Source organism: Podarcis filfolensis, assembly GCF_964270895.1.
Source record: "Podarcis filfolensis genome assembly, chromosome: 5".
NCBI classification, from domain to species: domain Eukaryota; kingdom Metazoa; phylum Chordata; class Lepidosauria; order Squamata; family Lacertidae; genus Podarcis; species Podarcis filfolensis.
In genome coordinates, this window is record NC_139608.1 from 88911508 (window position 1) to 88934096 (window position 22589).

Below are 22589 nucleotides of genomic sequence, written 5' to 3' on the forward strand. Positions count from 1 at the left end.
GCCCGCAAGAGCCGCACGGAGCTTGTGTGCCTCTTGGAGGCTTTTCCTGCCTGCCTCCCCCTGCATTCGCTCCATAAGACGCACACACGTACCAGAACAGTTATTATAGAGGCTTTAGCGAGCCTGAGCAAACGCATCCGCTGCAAGTTTAAAAGGGGGAATGTTACTCTGCTAAATTGTGAACTTGTTAGCACAAGTTGGAAAGGCTATTATCAGACAATATGTCCTGCATCCCTGATGCTCACAGAACAGAGATCTCTGGGCTCGCTTCTAAAGAAAGGGCAGAGAAACTGCAAACAAAGGGCAGCTGGGTACGGCCACCCCAGTGGGGGTTGATCTCAGCCCCACTGGGGTTAGAAGGGAGGGGAGGGAAGGAAGCTGACTGGGTCTCTTCCCACTGACACCTGCTTCTCCTCCTGCTCCAAAGGAAACCACCAGGGCACATACTTTTTTCTGGGAAGTATTCCACTTTCAGAAGTGAAGTTGTTGTTGTTTGTTTTGAAAATGAGAACAATACTCACACATTCCATTTTCTCTGGCCTCTCATCCAGGTATTCTGCTGTTGGTAAAGGGTTCAGTGCCGTGGCGCAAAACTCACAGCAACCGAGAAGGCAAAGATCGGTTTCAGAATGATCCTGAAAAAGAGGTGGAGGGGTAAGCAAATGGCTTCTCAAACTAAACTAGCTATACACTTTCCAGTACTGGAAAGGGAATCAGTTACCCACTAGGGGAGAGTTGCTATGTAAGCTCTCGGAATACTTAGAATTAGCCAAATTGACAGACATAACAAGACAAAAACCAAAAAGTGAAGTAAAAAAAGAATGGGAGTGCCTAAATGAATACCTCAAAAGTCAAGGTTTGAGGGCAGAAATCTGGCTGAGTCTGGAAGAACCTTGTGAAGTGAAAGGATATGAAAGAAGGATTTATATTTAGATGTTAGGATAGAGGTGATAAAGAAAACAGGAAAACAGGAAGACACAATGAGAGATAAAGGAGGTGCTGTGGGATTGGTGGAAGTCAATGTCTTGTTGTTGTTGTTTTAGTGTTTATAATATTAACTTGTAAGATATGGATTTGTTTTGTTTTGTTTTTGTTTTGTTTTGTTAGTTTTCGAATGTTGATTTTTGTGTGTTGTGTATTGTTATTTTTTGATATCTTTCGTGTTGTTGTTGTGTGGAAAATACTAATAAAATTTATTAATACTTTTTAAAAAAAAAATTTAAAAAACCAAACCTAGCTATACACAGGAAAACATGTATATCGGGGTGCCCAAACTTTTTTCAAAGAGGGCCAGATTTGATGAAGTGAATGTGTGTGAGGGGATGTTGAGCTTTTTTAAGGATTGAAGTTGTTGAGCTCTTTTTTCAGGATTTTACCAGGAAATGAACCGCCCCCCCCCAAGTTGTTGAGCTTGACCTTTTTTTTACAATTTTAACCCAAAATTGTTGAGGGTTGAAGTTTTACCCCAGGAAATAAACTGCCAAAGGGGCAGGATTATACCGACCCAAGGATATGCCTGATGTATATGAATGTGGTTTAGGCTCAGAGTCAAATCACTTTTCCATGAGGAGGCCCCTTCTGTGATTCCAGACCAGGACAAATGAACCACTCATCCAATACAATGGGATTGACTTTTGCTCCCCGAAAACATTTGCTTTCATTTAAACAAATATTTAGAACTGTGGGGAAACAGTTTTAAAATGAGCAGAAAACTGCTGTGGATGGATGGGAATTCATATCTGCAGGAGAGTGGCTGTGTCAGTTAGGTGCGAACTATTGTGCCTAAAGAGTGTTTGTGTAATCCTTGGTTCTTGCCATCCTCCTCTCTCTAAAATATTGTCTCCAGTAGTCAAAATCTACATTTCCAGGGCTTTTTTTTCCCCAGGGAGAACTCACAGAAACTCAGTTCCAGCACCTCTCAGGTGGGCGCCATTGCCATTCTAAGAGAACGAGGGAGGTGTTCACGGTGAGTTCAGGCACCTCTTTTTTTCTAGAAAAATAGCACTATACATTCCCCACAGGTAGATTGTTATATGTGACCAAAGATGTCAATTGTACAAAACAAACCCCTACAAAGAGATGAACTACAATACTTTTGGTCCCAGCTGTACGTGATCTCACCTCAATATCTGACTCGTGATCTTCAGAACTCTCTTTGACGTTTCCAAGCAAACGCATCAGAAATATTTTAGAAGGGGGTAAATATACAAAGATGGAAAACAAAGTTAATCCTTGGCAAAAAGCTTTTGTTAGGTTTGCTTCTTTGTTCAAAATGCAAGGTGCTTGGTGCAAACCAAGCTGAATGATAGGCATGGGACATAGAGGAGCCCTTTTCAGATATATAGAAGACCAAACTTCCCAACATATTCTCTTTGTAGGTGTCAAAGAGTGGTGGTGAAGTACAGTCATACCTTGGAAGTTGAATGGAATCCATTCCGGAAGTCCGTTCAACTTCCACAACATTCGGAAACCAAATTGCGGCTTCTGATTGGCTGCAGGAAGCTCCTGCAGCCAATCAGAAATCGCGGAAGCCCCATTCGGCTTCCAAAAATAGTTCGCAAACCGGAACGGTCACTTTCCGGTTTTGCGGTGTTCAGGAGCCAAAACGTTCCGAGAACTAAGCTGTTCAAAAACCAAGGTACGGCTGGTATACATATTTCACCAAATGTTCCTAAAATCTTTATTGACCTGCTCTATCTTATTGGGTATCGGAATTCTCATTTTGCTGCTACCGTAAGCAATCTTAAACAAGAACACCTACTATACCTCTGTGCAAATATGTGGGAAATTGCCTTGTTATAAACCAGTTGCCTCGGCTCTCTTGGGCTATATTTGGCTACTGTGTGGTCTCAGCCTACAGTTCAGGGTCTTGGGTTTGACAGTGAACGCCTTAACCCTTTTGAACATCAGCTGGGGAAGACTGGAAGGGATAAATCATCATAATTTACAGGAAGACTTCTGTGTGTGCACTGTGATAGGAATTCTGAGGTCTTAGATATATGGTAATGTTCATAAGCGTACCAACCAAGCACGGACATAGATCAGCACAGGAAGACCGACCTGGAACCATTTTGATTCCTAAACTGAGCAAATGTTTTCTCTGCAAGGTCAAAGTGGGAAACCTCCCCACTGTCTCTTTCCTCACAAATCCTGTCTTAAGGGCACATTTAAGATATGAATAGGGTGTGAGCCTGTGACATGCCCAGGAACTAAGTATTTATCATTACAAAAGATTGGCCAGGCAATCCAATCAAGTAACCTGCCAGACAGGAGATAAACAACATTCAAATTTCTGTTTTAAGACCGCCTTTTCTGTGATGTAGGTATGATGTATCTGAGCGGTGGTCTTAGGTTACACCCCTTCTGTGATGTATGTATGATGTTCCTGGGGTGGTCTTGATTTACAGGGTGGCAATTTCAAAAGTCTTTATAAGGCCTTGCACGCCATTGTTCTGAGTCCTCCTCCTTTCCTGCAGGTGAGGGGAGCACCCTGTTGCAACACATCAATAGAGATCAAGCTTACTAGCTGCTTTGCTTCTCAATATTCTCTGGTTGGCCTCTGTTATTTTCTCCTACCAATAGGAAACCTATGTAAGGACTCTATATGGGCTCTTGGATACCCCATAAGGGAAAAGGGCAATTTTTGTTTACAATAGCACACAGTATAACTCAGAGCCCTAACCAGGCCCAAACATTTATTCTGTATTATTACTGGTTTTTCACAAATTTGCCCATGGGAGGAGCAAAGAGAAATAGGATTGCGGCAACGGAAGCCACCTGTTAATTAAGAGAAGAAAAAGCACAAGCTGGCATCTTGATGATTACTATGCCATGTGGGTGCTACAAAAATGGAAACTAAACTTCAAAGCGTAAATGGCATCCAGCCCATAATAAACCACCATGTTGAAAGGTCCCACCAGCAACATGGCTGTCTACTCCAGCACACAGTAGTTTGCAGAATTCTTTCTCATTCTTGCTACCTGATGTCCATTTTTAGACCTTTCAGAACCTTCTCTGTGAAAGTGGTAAGGTAAAGGTAAAGGGGCCCCTGACCATTAGGTCCAGTCATGGCGGACTCTGGGGTTGCGGCGCTCATCTCGCTTTACTGGTCGAGGGAGCCGGCATACAGCTTCCGGGTCATGTGGCCAGCATGACTAAGCCGCTTCTGGCGAAACCAGAGCAGTGCACGGAAACACTGTTTACCTTCCTGCCGGAGCAGTACCTGTTTATCTACTTGAACTGACATGCTTTTGAACTGCTAGGTTGGCAGGAACAGGGACCGAGCAATGGGAGCTCACCCTGTCACAGGGATTCAAACCGCCGACCTTCTGATCGGCAAGTCCTAGGCTCTGTGGTTTAACCCACAGTGCCACCCATGTGTGAAGGTGGTAGTTGAATGGAATACGATACCTTACAACCTTATTTCTGTATCAAATAGTTCAACCTGTGGCTGATGAGATGCCTTAAAACCTTATCTGTGTACAAGGCGTACCTTCACTGACCACTTCAGCGACATTTTGTTTTTCTAATATGCTGCGAACTATTAGCTCTGTGGAACAAACACACAAACAAAGACTTTTGTGGCCTTCTGAAACTGAACCTCAAGCTTCTTAAATGAAAAAAATCCCCATCAACAATTTGCCTCCTGCCTCCCCCCCCCCCCCGGCAAACTGTTATGTTGATTGCAAGCAGAAGCAAGACCCTGAGTCAACAGACCTCTTTATCAGCCACTCTGCACTCATTGACATCTCTACCTTAACCAACACTTGATATCTTGTAGATGAATGTGTAAAACTGACTCCATTGAAGAGCATTATGTTTGAGGTGACATGAAGCTCTGCAGACATTCTCTCTTTGGTTGATCTGTGATAGTTTATCCACACACACAAAACACTGACACCCGTTACCAGGTGGCTAACATGAACTAGGAGAATGCATTCAGTTGGGTCAGTATGTCGCTCCAGAGTTTCCCTGAAAGATTTACCGTATTTTTCGCTCTATAGGGCACACTTTTTCCCCTCCAAAAATTAAGGGGAAATATGTGTGCGTCCTATGGAGCGAATGCAGGCTCCTTGGCTTCAGCGATAGCAACGCGATGCTTCTGAAACGCAGAGGGAGCGCTCCCTCTGTGCTCCGGAGGCTTCGCGTTGCTTTCGCTGAAGCCTGGAGAGCGAGAGGGGTCGGTGCGCACCAGGCTTCAGGGATAGCCGCCTGAAGCCTTCGGAGCGCAGCGCGAGTTCTCGCAGCGCTCCGGAGGCTTCAAGTTTCTTTCCTGAAGCCGGGAGAGCAAGATTCTCCTGGCTTCAGCAGAGAGGGAGAGCTGCGCAGCGCCCCTTCAGCCAATTGGGGGGAGAAATGGAAGGGGCTCCGTTTCTCCTGCCGCTTCGCTGAAGGGGCGCTGAGCAGAGAGGGGGAGATTTTTTTTCTTGTTCTCCCCCTCTAAAACAAGGTGCGTCCTATGGTCGGGTGCGTCCTATAGAGCAAAAAATACGGTAAACGCATTACCGTTCATTGTTCACCCTTCAACTGCTTCTACGGATCAGATAAGAAAAGCATCATAAGGAGGTCTAGCTAAGATACCATATAATCTTGAACCCCAGTAATGTTAAGTACATCTTGCTGTTGCTAAAACTCACCCTCACTTTCTCCAACCAAAGGTCTCTCCTTGACAATCTTGCTTGCCTGTTCCACCTTCCTTCTCCCTGTGTGAGAAATACTGGTATATATCACAACACTGAGGCAAGCAACATAAAAACCCAATACATAACCAACACAATAAAATACTGTATTCAACACGGAACGAAGGCAGCTGCTGAATACACTAACCGTACCACCGGGACTTTAAAAATACATATGATGTGTCAAAAGTCAAAGTTTCGGCGTTTGCTGGAAGCAGCGTAATTGCAGTGGCAGACAAACCTCAATGGAAGAGAATTCCACAAATCCACTCCACTTCCCAGTGGGGAGGAAGAAGAAGAAGAAGAATTTGGACTTGATATCCCGCTTTATCACTACCCGAAGGAGTCTCAAAGCGGCTGACATTCTCTTTTCCCTTCCTCCCCCACAACAAACACTCTGTGAGGTGAGTGAGACTGAGAGACTTCAGAGCAGTGTGACTAGCTGCATGTGGAGGAGCGGGGAATTGAACCCGGTTCACCAGATTACGAGTCTACCACTCTTAACCACTACAACACACTGGGCGGGGGACTTTGTCCCCCATTGCCCAGGGGATCCCGGTCACATCAGAGCCCGGCCAGCCAATCCACTTGCCGGGGGGTGGGGCATGCCGGGACCATTTAAACCGAGGAGCGAGCTGGAGGGCTTCCTCTTTGGCTCGCTTCCTCAATCACCCGCCCTCCCTATTTTGCAGTTTTTAGGCACTGGCCTTGCTATGGACCTCGGTTGTCCAAGGGGCCTGGTAGGAATTTTTCCCACTTGGCAAATTGGCACCGGCCTGTTGGTTTTCACCTACCTCGTAGCAATCGTCACAACTTTGTTAGGGTTGCAGTTAGGCATTGTTGACCTTGTGTGGGGGAGGGGAGGTGTGGCCATCACCTGCCCCTCCATGCTTAAGGGTATTCCGTTAAAGGAATCCGGGGGTGTGGATCTTGTCTGAAGCCCGGGTCGGGGGCTAGGGCCATGACACGACCCTGACGGGAACACCAGGGGGAGCTTGAGTTGGTACGCATCGACAGGGCTCCCCCTACCAGTGGTTTACCCTTACCGGACTTCCTGTGCAGCGGGCAGGAGTCAGATATAGTCAGGTCTAATCAATGCCTAAGCCAATACCGCTCACATTCTGTAATTCAATAAAGTTGTGGCCAAATTTGCCCCATAACGTAAACCTAATATCCATGTCCTTGTGTGAGTTATTTCCCAACGAGGGGGTGGCTGTGGGGTCTCGACACACAACTTAAAGGCTGCTATAAAGGTAAAGGGACCCTTGACCATTAGGTCCAGTCGTGGCCGACTCTGGGGTTGCGGCGCTCATCTCGCTTTATTGGCCGAGGGAGCCGGCGTACAGCTTCCAGGTCATATGGCCAGCATGACTAAGCCGCTTCTGGCAAACCAGAGCAGCGCAGGGAAATGCCGTTTACCTTCCCGCCAGAGTGGTACCTATTTATCTACTTGCACTTTGACGTGCTTTCGAACTGCTAGGTTGGCAGGAGCAGGGACCGAGCAACGGGAGCTCACCCCGTCACGGGGATTCGAACCGCCGATCTTCTGATCAGCAAGTCCTAGGCTCTGTGGTTTAACCCACAGCGCCACCCGTGTCCCTATAAAGGCTGCTATAGAAGATGCTTTTTGAGGGTGGTGGAACAACCAAGAGGGTAACTTCTGTTGATCTTAACACCCAAGAGGGTCTGTAGGGAAAGAGGCAACCTGGGGCAAGTAAGAAATACATACCTACACAGAAGAGCAGAGCATTCCAAAGCAATACAAAATTAGTGAAAACTGAATTTTAGACTTTGAAAGTGTGCAAATTCATCTTCCCTCTCCTCATTAAGGGTTAGACATGATCTCTTAATTTTGTAGTAGTTTAAAGGAATCTAGCTAATGAAAGAAATAGCATTTGAGAGATAAAACCACAGCATTTTAAATGCAATCAAATTTTGCCAAGTCAGCCCAAAGCTGGTTTTCAACATGTACATATGCTTATGTCATTGTTTAGAACACACTCTCCGAAAAACAAAACTGTTTAAGGCCAGCACAGTATTCTTATTATCATACTTTTTTCTTCTGAACTCATGTCTGAGTAACTCCATTCTGTCTGAGTTTCCACATCTGTAACACCACATCTTCTGCAATGGGAAAGAAAGGTTCAGTAAGAGACTTCCTATTTTAACAAAGATACCCCATATATACGTTGGTGTTGTGTTGAGGCCAGGGGGAAAGAATTCTGAGCTACGTAATCCAAAGTTCTGTGCTACACACACACACACACACACACAGAGTGAGTTTATGGTTGTAAATTTATATTGTAAACTGCTTTGAGGGTTTTTTTTACAATCAAGCAGTATATAAATTTCATAATAAAATAAAGCAGCATGGCAATGCTGAGTTTAGTTAACATCTGCAGTAGAGAAGGAGACCATTGTTTCTATTTGGACAGAAGGGAATTTTTCTCAATTCCCTGACAAACTGTAATTCTGCCATTTCGCACTGAGTTTCCCTTTAAAATTCCTTTGCCCAAAAGTAGCTAGCAGAAGATTAGCTGCAGAATCCTATGAATTTATGAATATTGCTATTTCTGATGTCAGATTTGTTTCCATTGGTTGCTTTTCATAGATACTGCCCGGTTTGTCCTGTGCAGAATGTGGAACATGCAATTACATTGGAAGATGAACAGGTGATTATCAAAGAACATTATCAGGCCCTGCAATAGCGTTGCCAGAGTGTATTTATGGTTTTCCTTGGAACTACAGTGGTACCTCAGGTTACATACGCTTTCAGGTTACATGCGCTTCAAGTTACAGACTCCGCTAACCCAGAAATAGTGCTTCAGGTTAAGAACTTTGCTTCAGGATGAGAACAGAAATCATGCTCTGGCAGTGCAGCAGCAGCAGGAGGCCCCATTAGCTAAAGTGGGGCTTCAGGTTAAGAACAGTTTCAGGTTAAGAACGGACCTCCGGAACGAATTAAGTACTTAACCCGAGGTACCACTGTAGTTTTTGCCTCTTCCCTCCCCTCCCCTGCCCTCAGCAAGGGATCATTTGCCAATTAGGAGTGATGCGCAGATGTCAATTTTCAGATGGAAGGGGGCCTGTTCTGGTGGCTTTTTGGATTCAGTATCAGAAACAAGTTAGCAGGGTTCTGAGCTAAACCATATCTTAAACTACTGATTTAATAGGCTGGCTGGTTGGCCACAGAACCATTATTGGTGGTAATGAAATGTAGAGCAGAATGTTACTAACATTGTTGGCAACTCTGCTTTCATTGATGTTTGAGACTCAAGAACTGAAGATGATGGAGATCTTGTCTGGGAATCTGAAGGAAGAGAGAAAGAGACTTCTTTTAGAATCAACGGAATAAAACCGGGGTAAAAGTTGTCTCCATTTCATTAGCTCAGCCTTCCCCAGAGCAAAAAAAAAAAAAAGGATGTAAAATAAAGGCTTCTTTCCTCTCCTGGGGAGGGGAGAAGTGCTATGAAGGTGAAGGAATGGGTTTCCCAAACCCAAAACTGACTGTGCAGGCAGTTTGAAACTGCACCAAAATCCCTATTTTTCCTTAGCTAAAATGCTTTAACTTGAGCTCTTGAGCCAAAACCCAGATGTATAAACAAGTGCCCTCTCCTTTATCAGTTCGTGACGGCAAGGATGGCCTTGACTATACCAGTAGAACAGGAAAGACACGTCTGTGCCTTATCTTACGTCCTAACCACAAAGACCACAAAGACGCACAGACCTAGTCTGGGAACAGCGCCAGAGTGTGTTCTCGGAGCTGATGACCTCTTGCTCCAAGAGCAAGCATAGGAAACAGGAACAACCTTTTATGGTCAGAAGTACAGGAAGGAATACCCTTTTATGATTAAGAATACCGGAGCAGGAACATCTGTGATGTCAACCTGCGTGCACAAGCTGACGTGGCTGGATTCCTGGGGAAGGGGGAGAGGGTGCCTGGAGGATATATATACTGCATGTAATCTCTCATTTCTTTGGACTTGCTGTGGACTGACCACGCAAGTGCCTTTCTGCTGTTCCAGAGAGCAGAAATAAAGACCTCTTTCTCTGAACCAACCCTCGGTGTCATTTGACTTCCTTCCTCCTGTCTGGGAGCAACGCAGACCCAATCGGTGAACTCCAATAAGGCTACAAAGGGAGATTCCCAAAGCACTGAGCATAGAACTAGCAACCCACCTTGTACTGTAGGTCACCAGCAACAGCTGTTGATCTGGTGGCAATTGGGAACCAACACAAGGGATTTGGGCAGGTCACTCACATGACATCGTAACGCCATCGCGTAATTTTCAGGTGCGGCGAACCTGCTCACGTGCCAAATTTTACCTGCATGGCTGATCCAGATGAGGTTCTGACCCATGGGGCCAAAAATGTTTCCCATCCCTGGGCTAGTGGGACTGGTCATCTTGACTACAGATTTGACTCAGCAAAACATCTACCCAGGATATTATAAATAATAATAAAGCAATAAATAATAGAGACACAAGCAGCTTCAAATCCACATTAAACTCCCAGGTGGATGAACCCAGTGCCCTTGGCACTGCTTATTCAGCTCCTGGTTCCCCAGCTGCTTTTGAGACTTTTTAAAAATAAATAAAATAATAAAATAAAATAAAATACTAGATTAAATTGTAGACTTCCCATATCTCATGTAGTTGAGCAAATCTCTATTTTGCTGGCTGACAGTAATGTATTTATTACTGCACTGGTTGCAACATTTGCCTTGGCTGCAAGTACCGTATTTTTCGCTCTATAAGACGCATCAGACCACAAGACGCACCTAGTTTTTGGAGGAGGAAAACAAGGAAAAATATTCTGAATCTCAGAAGCCAGAACAGCAAGAGGGATCGCTGCGCAGTGAAAGCAGCAATCCCTCTTTCTGTTCTGGCTTCTGAGATAGCTGCGCAGCCTGCATTCACTCCATAAGACACACACACATTTCCCCTTACTTTTTAGGAGGGAAAAAGTGAGTCTTATAGAGCAAAAAATACGGTAAGTTGAGAGCTAGGCACCAAGACAAATTTCATAAGGAGGAGTGTGAGATGTGGAGTGCTAAACTTATGCAGGTGTGATTTTTGCATTTTTGCATGTTCGCTTTGCTGCTGCTGCTGTTGTTCAATTTTAAATCAATTATTTGTATTTTATGCATTGTGACCAGAAAGTCTCAAATACTCACCAGGGAATAATATACAGGTATCTTTTTTTGAGGATCGTTCAGTGTTTTCTGAGACATCTTCGCATGCGTCCTCTACATGGATAACAACAGAATCTGCCTTTGGTTCTTTTTCATCGGACAGACTTTGCTCCTTGCTTCGACTTGTAGCTTCGCTCTTATTCAGAAAGAGATTGCTCTGTGTAATGAACGCTTCTATTGACTCTCTAGCAAGGGCAGATTTAGAAGCAGAGTTCTTCTCTTGCAGTTTCTTAACGTTTTCTTCAGTGAGAAGCAAGCTGGAAGAGTTGGGATCCGCTGGCTGGGATGTAGAAAGTGAAGGGGTTCTTTTTGATTCCAAACGGTCTTTACTACTAGGCCCAGGGAGCTTCTGTCCGCTTGACATATTGTCAACACAAAAAAGGAGACTGAGCTCTGAAAGCAATAAAGGAAACAAAGGGACAATTAAATAATAAATACAGTGGTACCTCAGGTTACATATGCTTCATGTTACATACTTCGCTAACCCAGAAATAGTGCTTCAGGTTAAGAACTTTGCTTCAGGTTGAGAACAGAAATTGTGCTCCGGCGGCGCGGCAGCAGCAGGGGGCCCCACTAGCTAAAGTGGTGCTTCAGATTAAGAACAGTTTCAGGTTAAGTACGGACCTCCGGAACGAATTAAGTACTTAACCCGAGGTACCACTGTATTAATATTATTTACCTGTCCTTCACCCTGAGCTCCTGGGGCAGGTTACAACTACAGTGGTACCTCGGGTTAAGTACTTAATTCATTCAGGAGGTCCGTTCTTAACCTGAAAGGATGCCCTATTAGCTAAAGTGGTGCTTCAGGTTAAGAACAGTTTCAGATTAAGAACGGACCTCCAGAACGAATTAAGTACTTAACCTGAGGTACCACTGTTTTGAGATTACTCTGAATCTCCTGACTTCCCCCGCCATCCCTTCCATGGGTCCTTTTGATTCTATTTTCAACTGCATATCAATACTTCTCCTATTTTTCATCTTCCTGAGTTAACTATACATTCTGTTACATTACAAGTGTATTTAAAATCCTGCTAATGTTTTGACCTGTTTACAGTGATTATACACATTTCCCATTCTTTTTAAAATTTCTTGTCTTTTTGATTCCTGACCTCCCAGTTAATTTTCGCCATTTCGGCATAGTCCATCAACTTGATTTGCCATTAATGGTTTGTTTTTCTCTTACCACTTGTGGTTTGAAATTTCTGTAGCAGCACACTTAATGGTACAAAAACATTCTCCAGTCACTATCCACTGAGATCGTTGCACTGGATCTATGCTATAAAGAAAAGTTACAGAAGTTTTTTTTGGTTGTTGTTAATAAATAAAATATATCTTTCTTACACTTATTGTGTGTGTGTGAGTGAGAGAGAGAGAGACAGACAGACAGAAATTCCCAGAAAGCAGGAAAGTTATTTTGAATTTGTGCGGTCCAAGGGCTTGGGATTGCAAAGAAAGCAATTGGCTTCGGGCACAGAAATTGTTTAGCACTCTGTTGTGGATTTTTTATTTTATTTTTAAGCTTCTCAGTCAATTAAACAAGAAAATAAATTGTATTTGAAAACCATCAATGGGGCTGACTATGCTTGTAGGATTACAATAAGTTTTGTAAGGAGAACTATATGAAATATTACAGAAAAAATCTAAGAGAGTGGATCTTAAGGACTATTAAAAGTAATAGTTAAGACAATGAAATGCAAGACTAAAAGATGAAGATAGAAAATCACTAGACGTGGTTTGGCATATAGCCAAAATGTTGTATATGATAAGAGGAGATGTTATGTTATGGTTGGAAAATATTTGTAAAAGCTAATAAAAATATATTTAAAAGAAAACCATCAATGGGGAGAGTAAATTCCAGGGAAATCGTGATCGAAGTGCAGGACTTCTGTTGCATTTAGCTTACTCTTGAGGAGGCTTAGTGCCCTTTCATTCATTCTACATATCATCTCACCAGAAGTATGGTCTTTGCAGTCTTCCCCAGGCACCTGTACGTCAATTAAAGCCCAGAAGAAGACATCATGAGGCAATTTCTCCCCTGGGACTTTTCTGGATCAGGAAGTGTTGTGAGCCAGGGACGCTTCAGAGTACTGGATAAACGTCCCATGGAAAGAAAAACACACGCCAACCTTGGCTACCTTGCAACAATAAGGTAAGGTCGAAACTAGAGCTGGGCGCTATATTGACATATTGACCAAAACCGGTTTGAAGTCCATATCGCGATATCGGTTTCATAATTTTTCACCTTGCAATATATCGTGAATCGTGTGTGTGCTATGCAAAAATCACAATGTGGGAAAAACATTGTCAGCCAGTTAATGCCTCTATATAGCTCCGTCCTTATTTCAGATGTCGTGATATATCAGTATATTGCGATGTTTAAAGGTAAAAGGTAAAAGAGCCCTGGACAGTTAAGTCCAGTCGCGGCGGACTCTGGGGTTGCGGCACTCATCTTGCTTTATTGGCCGAGGGAGCTTCCGGGTCATGTGGCCAGCATGACTAAGCCGCTTCTGGCAAACCAGAGCAGCGCATGGAAACACCGTTTACCTTCCCGCCGGAGTGGTACCTATTTATCTACTTGCACTTTGACGTGCTTTCGAACTGCTAGGTTGGCAGGAGCAGGGACCGAGCAACGGGAGCTCACCCCGTCGCGGGGATTCGAACCGCCGACCTTCTGATTGGCGAGTCCTAGGCTCTGTGGTTTAACCCACAGCACCACCCACGTCTCCTATTGCGATGTTTAGCTGGTGATATATGACAATGTTGAAAGCCAGATATTGCCCAGCCCTGCCTGATCAAAATCCTACACTGATCAAAATGCTAAAGAAATTCTCAAGTGTCTCAAGATCAAGGAAGTAAAATGGAAACCTTTTTTGCAGAGGAAGGTTTTGGTAGAGCACTGATGATAATAATAATAATAATAATACTGCATTGACCCGAATATAAGCCCCCCCCCCAATTCTGACTGTGAAAAGTTAAAGTGCGGCTTACATTCGCGACCTTACAAAAATGGGCTTTTATGATAACGCTGCTGAAACAGACAATTACATACGGTAAAACAGAAAAACAAAAAAAAAAGTTTTATTGCCGATTTGCGAGCTTGAGGCTGTTATGCAATAAATTCTAATGTCATTCATTGCTTCCCCTGTATTTTACAGTGCAGTCTTGATTTTTTTATTTGCATTTACACTGCTACGAACAGGTGTTTAACCCACTTGCAGGTCCTCTATAGTACCTGTAGGATTTTCTTCTCCATTTGCCATTTACCGGTGTGACCGCCTGTGGAATTGTAGCAACTGAATAGCAATTTGAGATTTTAGCAATTGTACGGTAACTTTCCCGGGCTTGCGAGATCAAAGGCTTAAATTGGCTTGGAGTTACAATTCTACCAACTGCAACAATTTTCAGCCTGTAACCCAATTTTAAGGCTTATATCCGGGTATTTTTCTCCCCCACCCTTGAATTCTAAAGGTGTGGCTTATTTGTGGGTGTGGCTTATATTCGGGCCAATACGGTGATGATGATGATGATGATGATGATGATAATAATAGTTTTTTTATTGTTCTTTATTATTTAATGTACTACCCGGTCCTTTAACTTAAGGTCCCAGGGTGGGTTACAACACTAGAACACAATGTCACAACACAATATTAAAAACAGTTTGAAACAACTTACAGCTGTCCCATTGATCCTGCAGCCCTCCGCTGAAAAACTCCAAGAGGAGTTCATGAAGGGCTATTCCATTCTCAGAATTCTGTTGGGGTGGTTTAGGGAGAGAAAGAGAGAGTTGCTGGGTGAAAATTTCAAGATCTTTTGAACTAAGGCTTCAGCACACCTGCACACACACAGGGAATGGCAGTAGCTGGACCTGTGAGAACCATTTAAAATATACAAGGGGAGCAGACGGCTTTGAAAGGCACCGTTAGTGCACATTTTAATAATTATCCACTCGATCAACAAAACAACATAGTATAGTCGGTCATTATAATTCCTATTTACCGTATTTTTCGCTCTATAACACGCACTTTTTTGCTCCTAGAAAGTAAGGGGAAATGCCTGTGCGTGTTATGGAGCGAATGCACTGGACTGGAGCCCTGGCTGCCGTCAGTCAAGCAAAGCGTCTGTCCCGCTTTGCGCGGCTCTCGCTTTGCTTGCTTTAAAGCAACCTACGGAGGAGCCGGGGAGGAGGGAGTGAAGGAGAGCCATGGCAGCAAAGCGGGAAGCAGCCGCTTACACGGGAGGAGGGACAGACGGGAGCCATAGCGAGCCGGAAGGAGGCAGGCGGTTAAACGCCAGCAGGCGCTTTTAAAAGCGTTGCGTAGTCAGCAACAGCTGCTGCAGCCTCACCTAGCAAAGGTCTCTCTCTAAACGGAGCAACGTTTGCTCTAAACGGAGCAATGAGGCTGCAGAGGGACGGCAGGGCACAGGAGGGGTTGGATTGGGAAGGGAAAAGATTAAGCAACCAGCAGCAAAAAAAAAACCAACCTCGAGCTCTGAGCCACGAACGCAGTGAAAACCAGGAAGTAAAAAAAAAAGGCTGGGGAAGGCAAGGGATGAGGGAGAGGGGGAAACTATGCAAATCCCCCCCCCTCAGCTGATCCGCTGGGGACGGGAGCTGGAGTGTGCTTTTTTACTTCTGCAGCTTGTTTTCAGGCAGGATAGATTTGAGCATTGTCTGGGTCCTAGTGCCCTTACCGCTTTTTTGTGCTCCATTCTATTGCTGCTGGTGGCTGCTTATCTCTCAAACTGAACCTGATACCAGTAGCCACGTGTACAAACAAAGTAGAAGGCTGCAAGCAGGAGCGCTTTTACACAGCTAATGGCGAATCCCCTGCAATCCAAGTCCTCCTCACTTGCTCAAATCTATTCTGCCTCAAAACAAGGAGCGGAAGGAAGAGGCGGCAAACTGTTAAATGGAAAAAAACCTCAGGCACAGGGCAAATACCTTATGTATACCTTTAAAGCAACAGTGCTCTTTCCCTCCCTCCTCCCCACTTAGCTCGCCGAAAAGCTCCTTCTCCACCCACCCCACGCGTGTTCCTTGTCCCTTGAGTGCTTTTCCTTCCCTCCCCACTTAAAACGTGGTTACAAAGCACGGATCCACATGGATCCTCAGGATTTTTGCACTGGGTCACCCCAAATTCACCATCAGATCACATAGCATGTCCATGGCTGCAGCCAGCACCAAAAAACACACACGCACCCACTGTTTCATGGGGCCGCAATGGCGCAAAAACATGGTTACAAAGCATGGATCCACATGGATTCTCAGGATTTTTGCATTGGGCTACCCCAAACTCACCGTCAGATCACGTGTCTGTGGCCACAGCATGAACCACAAAAATCATACATCCACTGTTTCGTTTAGAATATTTTTTTCTTGTTTTCCTCCTCTAAAAATTACGTGCGTGTTATGGTCAGGTGCGTGTTATAGAGCGAAAAATACGGTACGATGGGGAAACTGGAGCGAGGCAGTAATGTGTTACTTCAGGTCACCTGTTATGTACTGAAGTTCTCACCCTGGGCCAGCAGGGGGATACTGTAGATAGTTATGCAAATAAGGGATAGAAAGTGACATTCAGTGATTGGATAGTTTTAGAAAATTGTTACAGTTACGTTGTACTGGAGCTCTATATAAGCAGGCTGACTAAACCCTTCCGTTCAGTTCTGTTCTGGCCTGTGAATAAACAAGAGCTGTTTGAAGAATCACTGTGTCGTCTGATATGTTCACCCATAACTTAACATCACCAATGACCACAACAGGGGTATCATCCCAGGTCCGATAAACGCTCTGATGTGCTGCAATGAAGTTATTGTTGAGAAACTCTCGACTCTGAATCTGACTTTAATGAAAACCCATTTACAAAATACTTTACCTCCCTCCTTCAGCACTTGCTTGGTTTCTAGATGTGCTTAGATGCTGCTTCAGTGTCACAATGGATCTGACACGCCCCCCCCCTTTTGTTGCATGGACCTGTGAACAGTTTGTTCCTGTAGCAGCAAGCAGCACTGGAAACCAGTTTGAAGGAAGGAAAGCTGGCGGCAACTCTCCCTTCGTGGTCCATGCTACATGTATGGTATCTGAAAGCGTAAGGAAGAACACTTTCAGGAGAAAGTAAGTACAGCCAAATTTAGCCACACACTTCAGCCTCTGCTCCCTAGACTTCTGTCTCAGCAGACATCCTTCACAGATCTGCAGAGACCTTTTTCCCTGGAGAGCTGAACTGTCTATCCTCTTACCTATTCTCATACATACAGCACAAGTAACCTGAGCTGTAGCCCATCTATGACTCAGTAGCAGTCAGTGGTACCTGGGGTTGAGAACTTAATTCGTTCTAGAGGTCCGTTCTTAACCTGAAACTGTTCTTAACCTGAGACACCACTTTAGCTAATGGGGCCTGCCGCTGCCACACAATTTCTGTTCTCATCCTGAAGCAAAGTTCTTAATCCAAGGTACTATTTCTGGGTTAGCGGAGTCTGTAACCTGAAGCGTCTATAACCTGAAGCGTCTGTAACCCGAGGTACCACTGTATTTAACTGAATCAAGGCTGAGGGCTTATCCACACTTCCCATTTGCCAGACTCTTTCCAGGCAGAAGTCCACATTTTAACACTCCGTGACTGAGCATTGTTTAGTTTTTTTCACCTGAGCTTTCCCTGCTTAAAACCTGCTCTTTAAATTCGGAGCAAACGTCAATTCAGATGTTTTGGGGGAAAGCTCCGGATCAAAATAAAGGGTGCTGGGACACTTTAATTGCCTTGATAGGATTGTAGAGCTGGATGGTACCCAAGGGTCATCTAGTCCAACCCCCTGCAATGAAGGCATCTTGGCTACAGCATCCATGACAGATAGCCACCCAACCTCTGCTTAAAAACCTCCAAGGAAGGAGAGTCCTCCGCCTCCCGAGGGAGACCGTTCCACTGTCAAACAGCTCTTACTGCCAGAAAGTTTTCCCGTATGTTTAGTTAGAATCTGCTTTCTTGTAAGTTGAAGCCATTGGTTTGAGTCCTGCGCTCCAGAGCAGGAGAAAACAAGCTTGCTCCCTCTTCCATGGAACAGCCCTTGGGATGTGTGAAGATGGCTCTCGTATCTCCTGTCAGTCTCCTCTTTACCAGGCTAAACATACCCAGCTCCTTCAACCCTTCCTCATAAGGCCAAAAATAAATACATAAGGTTCCTCTGTTAAGTTGTGGGTGAACATATCAGACGACACAGCGATTCTTCAAACAGCTCTTGTTTATTCATAGGCCAGGACAGAACTGAACTGAAGGGTTCAGTCAGCCTGCTTATATAGAGCTCCAGTACAATGTAACTGTAACAATTTTCTAAAACTATCCAATCACTGAACGTCACTTTCAATCCCTTATTTGCATAACTATCTACAGTATCCCCCTGCTGGCCCAGGGTGAGAACTTCAGTACATAACATCCTCTATCACCTGTGCTGGGTGATTCCAAGGACCAGTGCTATTTTTATAGGAAAAGGTGTGCCGGAACCCACTTGAGAGGTGCCAGAACAGAGTTCTTGTGCGTTTCCCATTAAAAAGCCCTGCCAATGACATCCCAGTTCTTTGTCCACCCATTGGCAGCCAGTCACTTCTAAGAAGTTACCGTATTTTTCGCTCTATAGGACGCACCAGACCACAAGACGCACCTAGTTTTCGGAGGAGGAAAACAAGAAAAAAATATTCTGAATCTCAGAAGGCAGAACAGTAAGAGGAATCGCTGCGCAGTGAAAGCAGCGATCCCTCTTGCTGTTCTGGCTTCTGGGATAGCTGCGCTGCCTGCATTCGCTCCATAAGACGCACACACATTTCCCCTTACTTTTTAGGAGGGAAAAAGTGAGTCTTACAGAGCAAAAAATACAGTAACAAGCTTGGCAAGATGATAATTGTATGCAGGCCCTCAACATCGGGCACTCAAGAGCACAAAAGGATTTCTGGATGAGCCCTCGGGAGTTACAGTTCCCAGCAACCCTTACCAAACTACAGTGCCCAGAATCCTTTGAGGGAAAGAACTTACTTCCAATGCACTTTAAAGATATTGTGTGCACCCAGCCTACGCCTGACTTTTATTGAGTATTCCTTCCGATTTGTTTACTGGGTGGTTTTATAACAACAGCCTCATCCCAATTTGCTTGCAGGGTGCTGACACACCTTGCTGTTTATCATCAGTTCATCCCCATAACTTTCCTGCAAAGCTACAAAAAGTCCCTCTGTATTTTTTTAAAAAGTGGGTTGGTTGCGCTACAGCAACAGAGTGCTTTAATCCACTTTTAATTGCGAATGTTCTGGTATGAGCTTGCTTCCCTCCTGCGAAATACTGACGGCCTGGAGGGCCCGCAGGAAGAAAGCTCAGCATACACATCAGCTGTCTGAACAATGCTGCCTAGACTCCTGAACTGGTGTCCTTTAGGGATATTTTCCATAAGGCTTCTAGCTCTGCCATCTCAATTTCAATATGGAGATATTGGAGATAGGGCTGCCATATGTCCAGCTCTTCCAGGACACGTCCGGGATTCGGCCAGCAAAATGGCATCTGGGCAGATTTCTGCTGAATCAGCAAAATGTCCAGGAAAACCTGGACGTGTGGCAAGTTGGGCTAATTTAAAAAATCAATAATAATAATAATAATAATCAAAGAAAAGCCCCAAAACAAGCTGCTTCATCATACATGTACACTGTGACAAACAAGATACGTAGCTGTGTATTTAAGTGCATGGCTGGTTTGGCCCTCAAATGAACAAGCAATGATGTTGGGAAGGAAAGTTACACAAAGAGAAGAGGCTGATTAGTAGTAACTGCTTAGGTAGTGTCAGAGTTGACTTAAAGCTTAGCAAGAGCTTATATCAAGGCCCTTCTCCCCTAAAGTGACTTTATAAACTCCCCAGACATAAAAGATCAATAAGGATTAAAAGAAACAAACAAGGAATTCACAAAGAGAAAGTGAAAACATAGTTTGGATATGCTATGGTCTCTGTATTGACTTAAAAACAGCTTTGTTTCATTGCTTAATTTCATGTAGCTTATCGTCTTAATAATGAAGGCATTGTCTTTTGATTCCCCGTCTGTTGTTTCTGAAGCGCCACTGGTAGATTTTTGTACTGCTTGCAGATAAATACTGTTGCTGAACTGCTAAGGAAATTGTTTGACGTGTCTCTTTTCGTTTCATGCAGTAATCCAACCCTTCAGTCGTTCTTTTGAACCAATGCATGTACCGGTAGCTGCTGGATGCTAAAAATGGATTACATCCCGCCACGGGTCAAACTGAGCGATGACACCTTTATCTTCATAGACGGCAAGTGGGTGAACGAAACCTATATTCAGTCAGCACTCTCTTCCGCCACAGAAGCCCGACAGAAGCACTCAGGCAAGAAAATGCACAATGACTGGACCCTTTGGGAAGAGAACAAAGCCCTTTGGGAGGAAAACAAAGCCCTCCGAGTGGAAAACAGGGCTCTCCGGGATGAGAACAAGGCCCTGCAGTCCCTTCGGATGGAGAACAAGGGCATCCAGGTTATTTATGACGAGAGTCTCCAGCAAGTCCTCCAGAAAGAAAACCACCCTCTAGCAGCCCTCCCGATCATAGCAGGGCTCAAGGATGGTATGGGGGAGAAAGCCCTTCAGGTTTTTAGAGACGAGAAGAAAGCCCTTCAGATCTTCCGGGAAAAGAATATGGCTCTGAAGGTCTTCCCGGAAGAGAAGAAACCCGCCCCATTCCTGCAGGAAAAGCAACCTGCTCAGTCATCAGCAAATGAATTTACCCCAGCCCAGGAAACTAGTAAAATTGTAGGTCAGGAAGCCAGTAACACGACTGCACCGGCCGAAGCAGCTGAAGCTGTCCAGGAAAGTCAAGGGGAGAGGAGAGTTTTGTCAGTTCAAGAAAGAAACAAAGCCTTATTGCCATTGAAGGAGAACGAGGCACTTGAAGTTGTCCAGAAACTGAATGAAACTGTTCTGTGGCTCCTAAGAGAGAACCATGCACTACTGGAAGAAAAGCAGGACCTCCAGACCATCCAAGGAGGGAACAAAATGCTTTGGGAGGAGAACAAAAAACTGAAGCTCCAGCAAAAAGCCATCAAAGTTGCGATCAGTAAGATCATTGCTCAGATGGATCTTCTGCATGAGGAGCTGCACTCCTTTGATCCCATGGAGGAGTCCGAGACTGGAATGAAGAATCCCGAAAGTGCTTGAAAGTTGAGTTAGCTGCAGGGAGAGATGTTAGGGTGCATAGCAGGCAGTTCACATTTGTAAAATTATCTCTCTCCTGCGTCTTAAACCCGAATAAAGTTCTGTTGTGGATTCAGGAAAGCAGTGATGAGCTTCTAAAAATGTTTTAAATGTTGTGGTAGGAATTTTGAGGTCTTAGTTGTATGTTAAATGTTCATAAGTGTACCAACCAAGCACGTACATAGATCAGCACAGGAAGACCGACCTGGAACCATTTTTGATTCCCAAACTGACCAAATGTTTTCCCTGCAAGGAGGGAGGAGGGGGTCAGGGAGCTTTCCCATTGTCTCAGGAATTGAGTAATCAGCATTTTGATGGTTGACAGACTATCAGGAAATGCAATCAGATAATGGGTGACAGAGTATCAGGAAAGGCAATCAGGTAACCTGGCAAACAGGAAAAACAGCATTCTAATTTCTGTTTTAGACCGCCTTTTCTGTGATGTAGGTATGATGTATCTGAGGGGTGGTCTTAGGTTACACCCCTTCTGTGATGTATGTATGATGTTTCTGGGGGTGGTCTTGATCTACAGGGTGGCAATTTCAAAAGTCCATATAAGGCCTTGCATGCCATTGTTCTGGTTTCCTCCTCCCTCCTTCGTGTGGTGAGTGAGGACCCTGTTGCAACAGATCAATAAAGATCAGGCTTACTAGCTGCTTTGCGTCTCAATATTTTCTGGTTGGCCTCTGCTATTTTCTCCTACCAATAGGGAACCTATATGGGCTCTTGGATACCCCATAAGGGAAAAAGGGCAGATTTTTGTTTACAACAATGGTTATACCTTCATTTTACAAAGAGGTTTGAATAACATGTAAGGAAAGATCACAGAATCATAGAATTGTAGTGGGAAGGGACCCCAAGAATCATCTAGTCCAACCCACTGAAATGCAGGAATCCATAAATGCAACTTTCCAGTCACCGTGGTAACAAGGATGAGGCTCAGAAAGGCTTTGCATTTTTTATTATTATTTGGAATTTTTTTGCTAAGCTTCAGATTCCTTAATCTCCACACCCTTTGAATGTAAACTACTCATAAGCCCAGTTTGGACATGACATTAAAACTACATGAAAGGCGATTGGAAGTAGGGGCTTAAACTAACCATAGTTGCTGTTTCATCTGAACTGAGGACTATAAGCCAAGAACAGAAACTATGTCTTGATCATAAGTTTGGTTCAATGAGCTGTAGTTTAAACCAACTACAGTTTGTCCTTGTCAGGCATAACAAGATACCATGGTTAGTTTTAAGCCTAGAAGTGAATGTTTCCAGTTTCTTACTCGTGATCACGGTTCGCCCAGGTTTATTCACACGATGCTAAACCTTGAGCTTTAACATTGCATCTGAACTTATTACTAGAAGAATAAGAAATCAAGAGAACAAACTTTTTATAAAAGAATGGAAATGTTTTATTGAATATTTACAGGTAAATTGTAAACAGATAAGGACATTGGCAGGATTATTGTAATACCCTGCAGTTTTATAAGAGTATATAT

At 44.2% G+C, this 22589-nt stretch overlaps 2 protein-coding genes and 1 long non-coding RNA gene across 4 annotated transcripts in view; 2 read left to right on the forward strand and 1 right to left on the reverse strand.

Moving 5' to 3' along the window:
- ERICH6B (glutamate rich 6B) overlaps nt 1–16803 on the reverse strand; it is a 30615-nt gene extending 13812 nt beyond the window's left edge. Inside the window, exons 1-9 of one of the 2 annotated variants that reach the window (XM_083615686.1) lie at nt 16746–16803; nt 14545–14623; nt 10855–11265; nt 8916–8988; nt 7732–7802; nt 5637–5702; nt 4493–4549; nt 2122–2153; nt 522–635 (exon numbers count right to left, since the gene is read on the reverse strand). In XM_083615686.1, the coding sequence (XP_083471812.1) occupies nt 522–635; nt 2122–2153; nt 4493–4549; nt 5637–5702; nt 7732–7802; nt 8916–8988; nt 10855–11236 (795 nt within the window). In that variant the 5' untranslated portion in view covers nt 11237–11265; nt 14545–14623; nt 16746–16803. Of the gene's footprint in view, nt 1–521; nt 636–2121; nt 2154–4492; nt 4550–5636; nt 5703–7731; nt 7803–8915; nt 8989–10854; nt 11266–12055; nt 12148–12769; nt 12784–14544; nt 14624–16745 lie in introns of those variants that run through there. The other variant, XM_083615685.1, reaches the window with a different exon arrangement.
- On the forward strand, nt 552–4230 carry LOC310763606. Its single transcript, XR_014548711.1, has 3 exons — nt 552–654; nt 1886–1966; nt 2379–4230. It is a non-coding gene; the product is annotated as an uncharacterized lncRNA (long non-coding RNA).
- CBY2 (chibby family member 2) lies at nt 12849–21178 on the forward strand. The gene is made up of 3 exons (XM_083615987.1): nt 12849–13021; nt 16777–16984; nt 20044–21178. Exon 3 carries the CDS (start codon nt 20099–20101, stop codon nt 21059–21061), a length of 963 nt encoding a protein of 320 aa, XP_083472113.1. The 5' UTR covers nt 12849–13021; nt 16777–16984; nt 20044–20098; the 3' UTR covers nt 21062–21178.
- The last annotated feature ends 1411 nt before the right edge of the window (nt 21179–22589 follow it).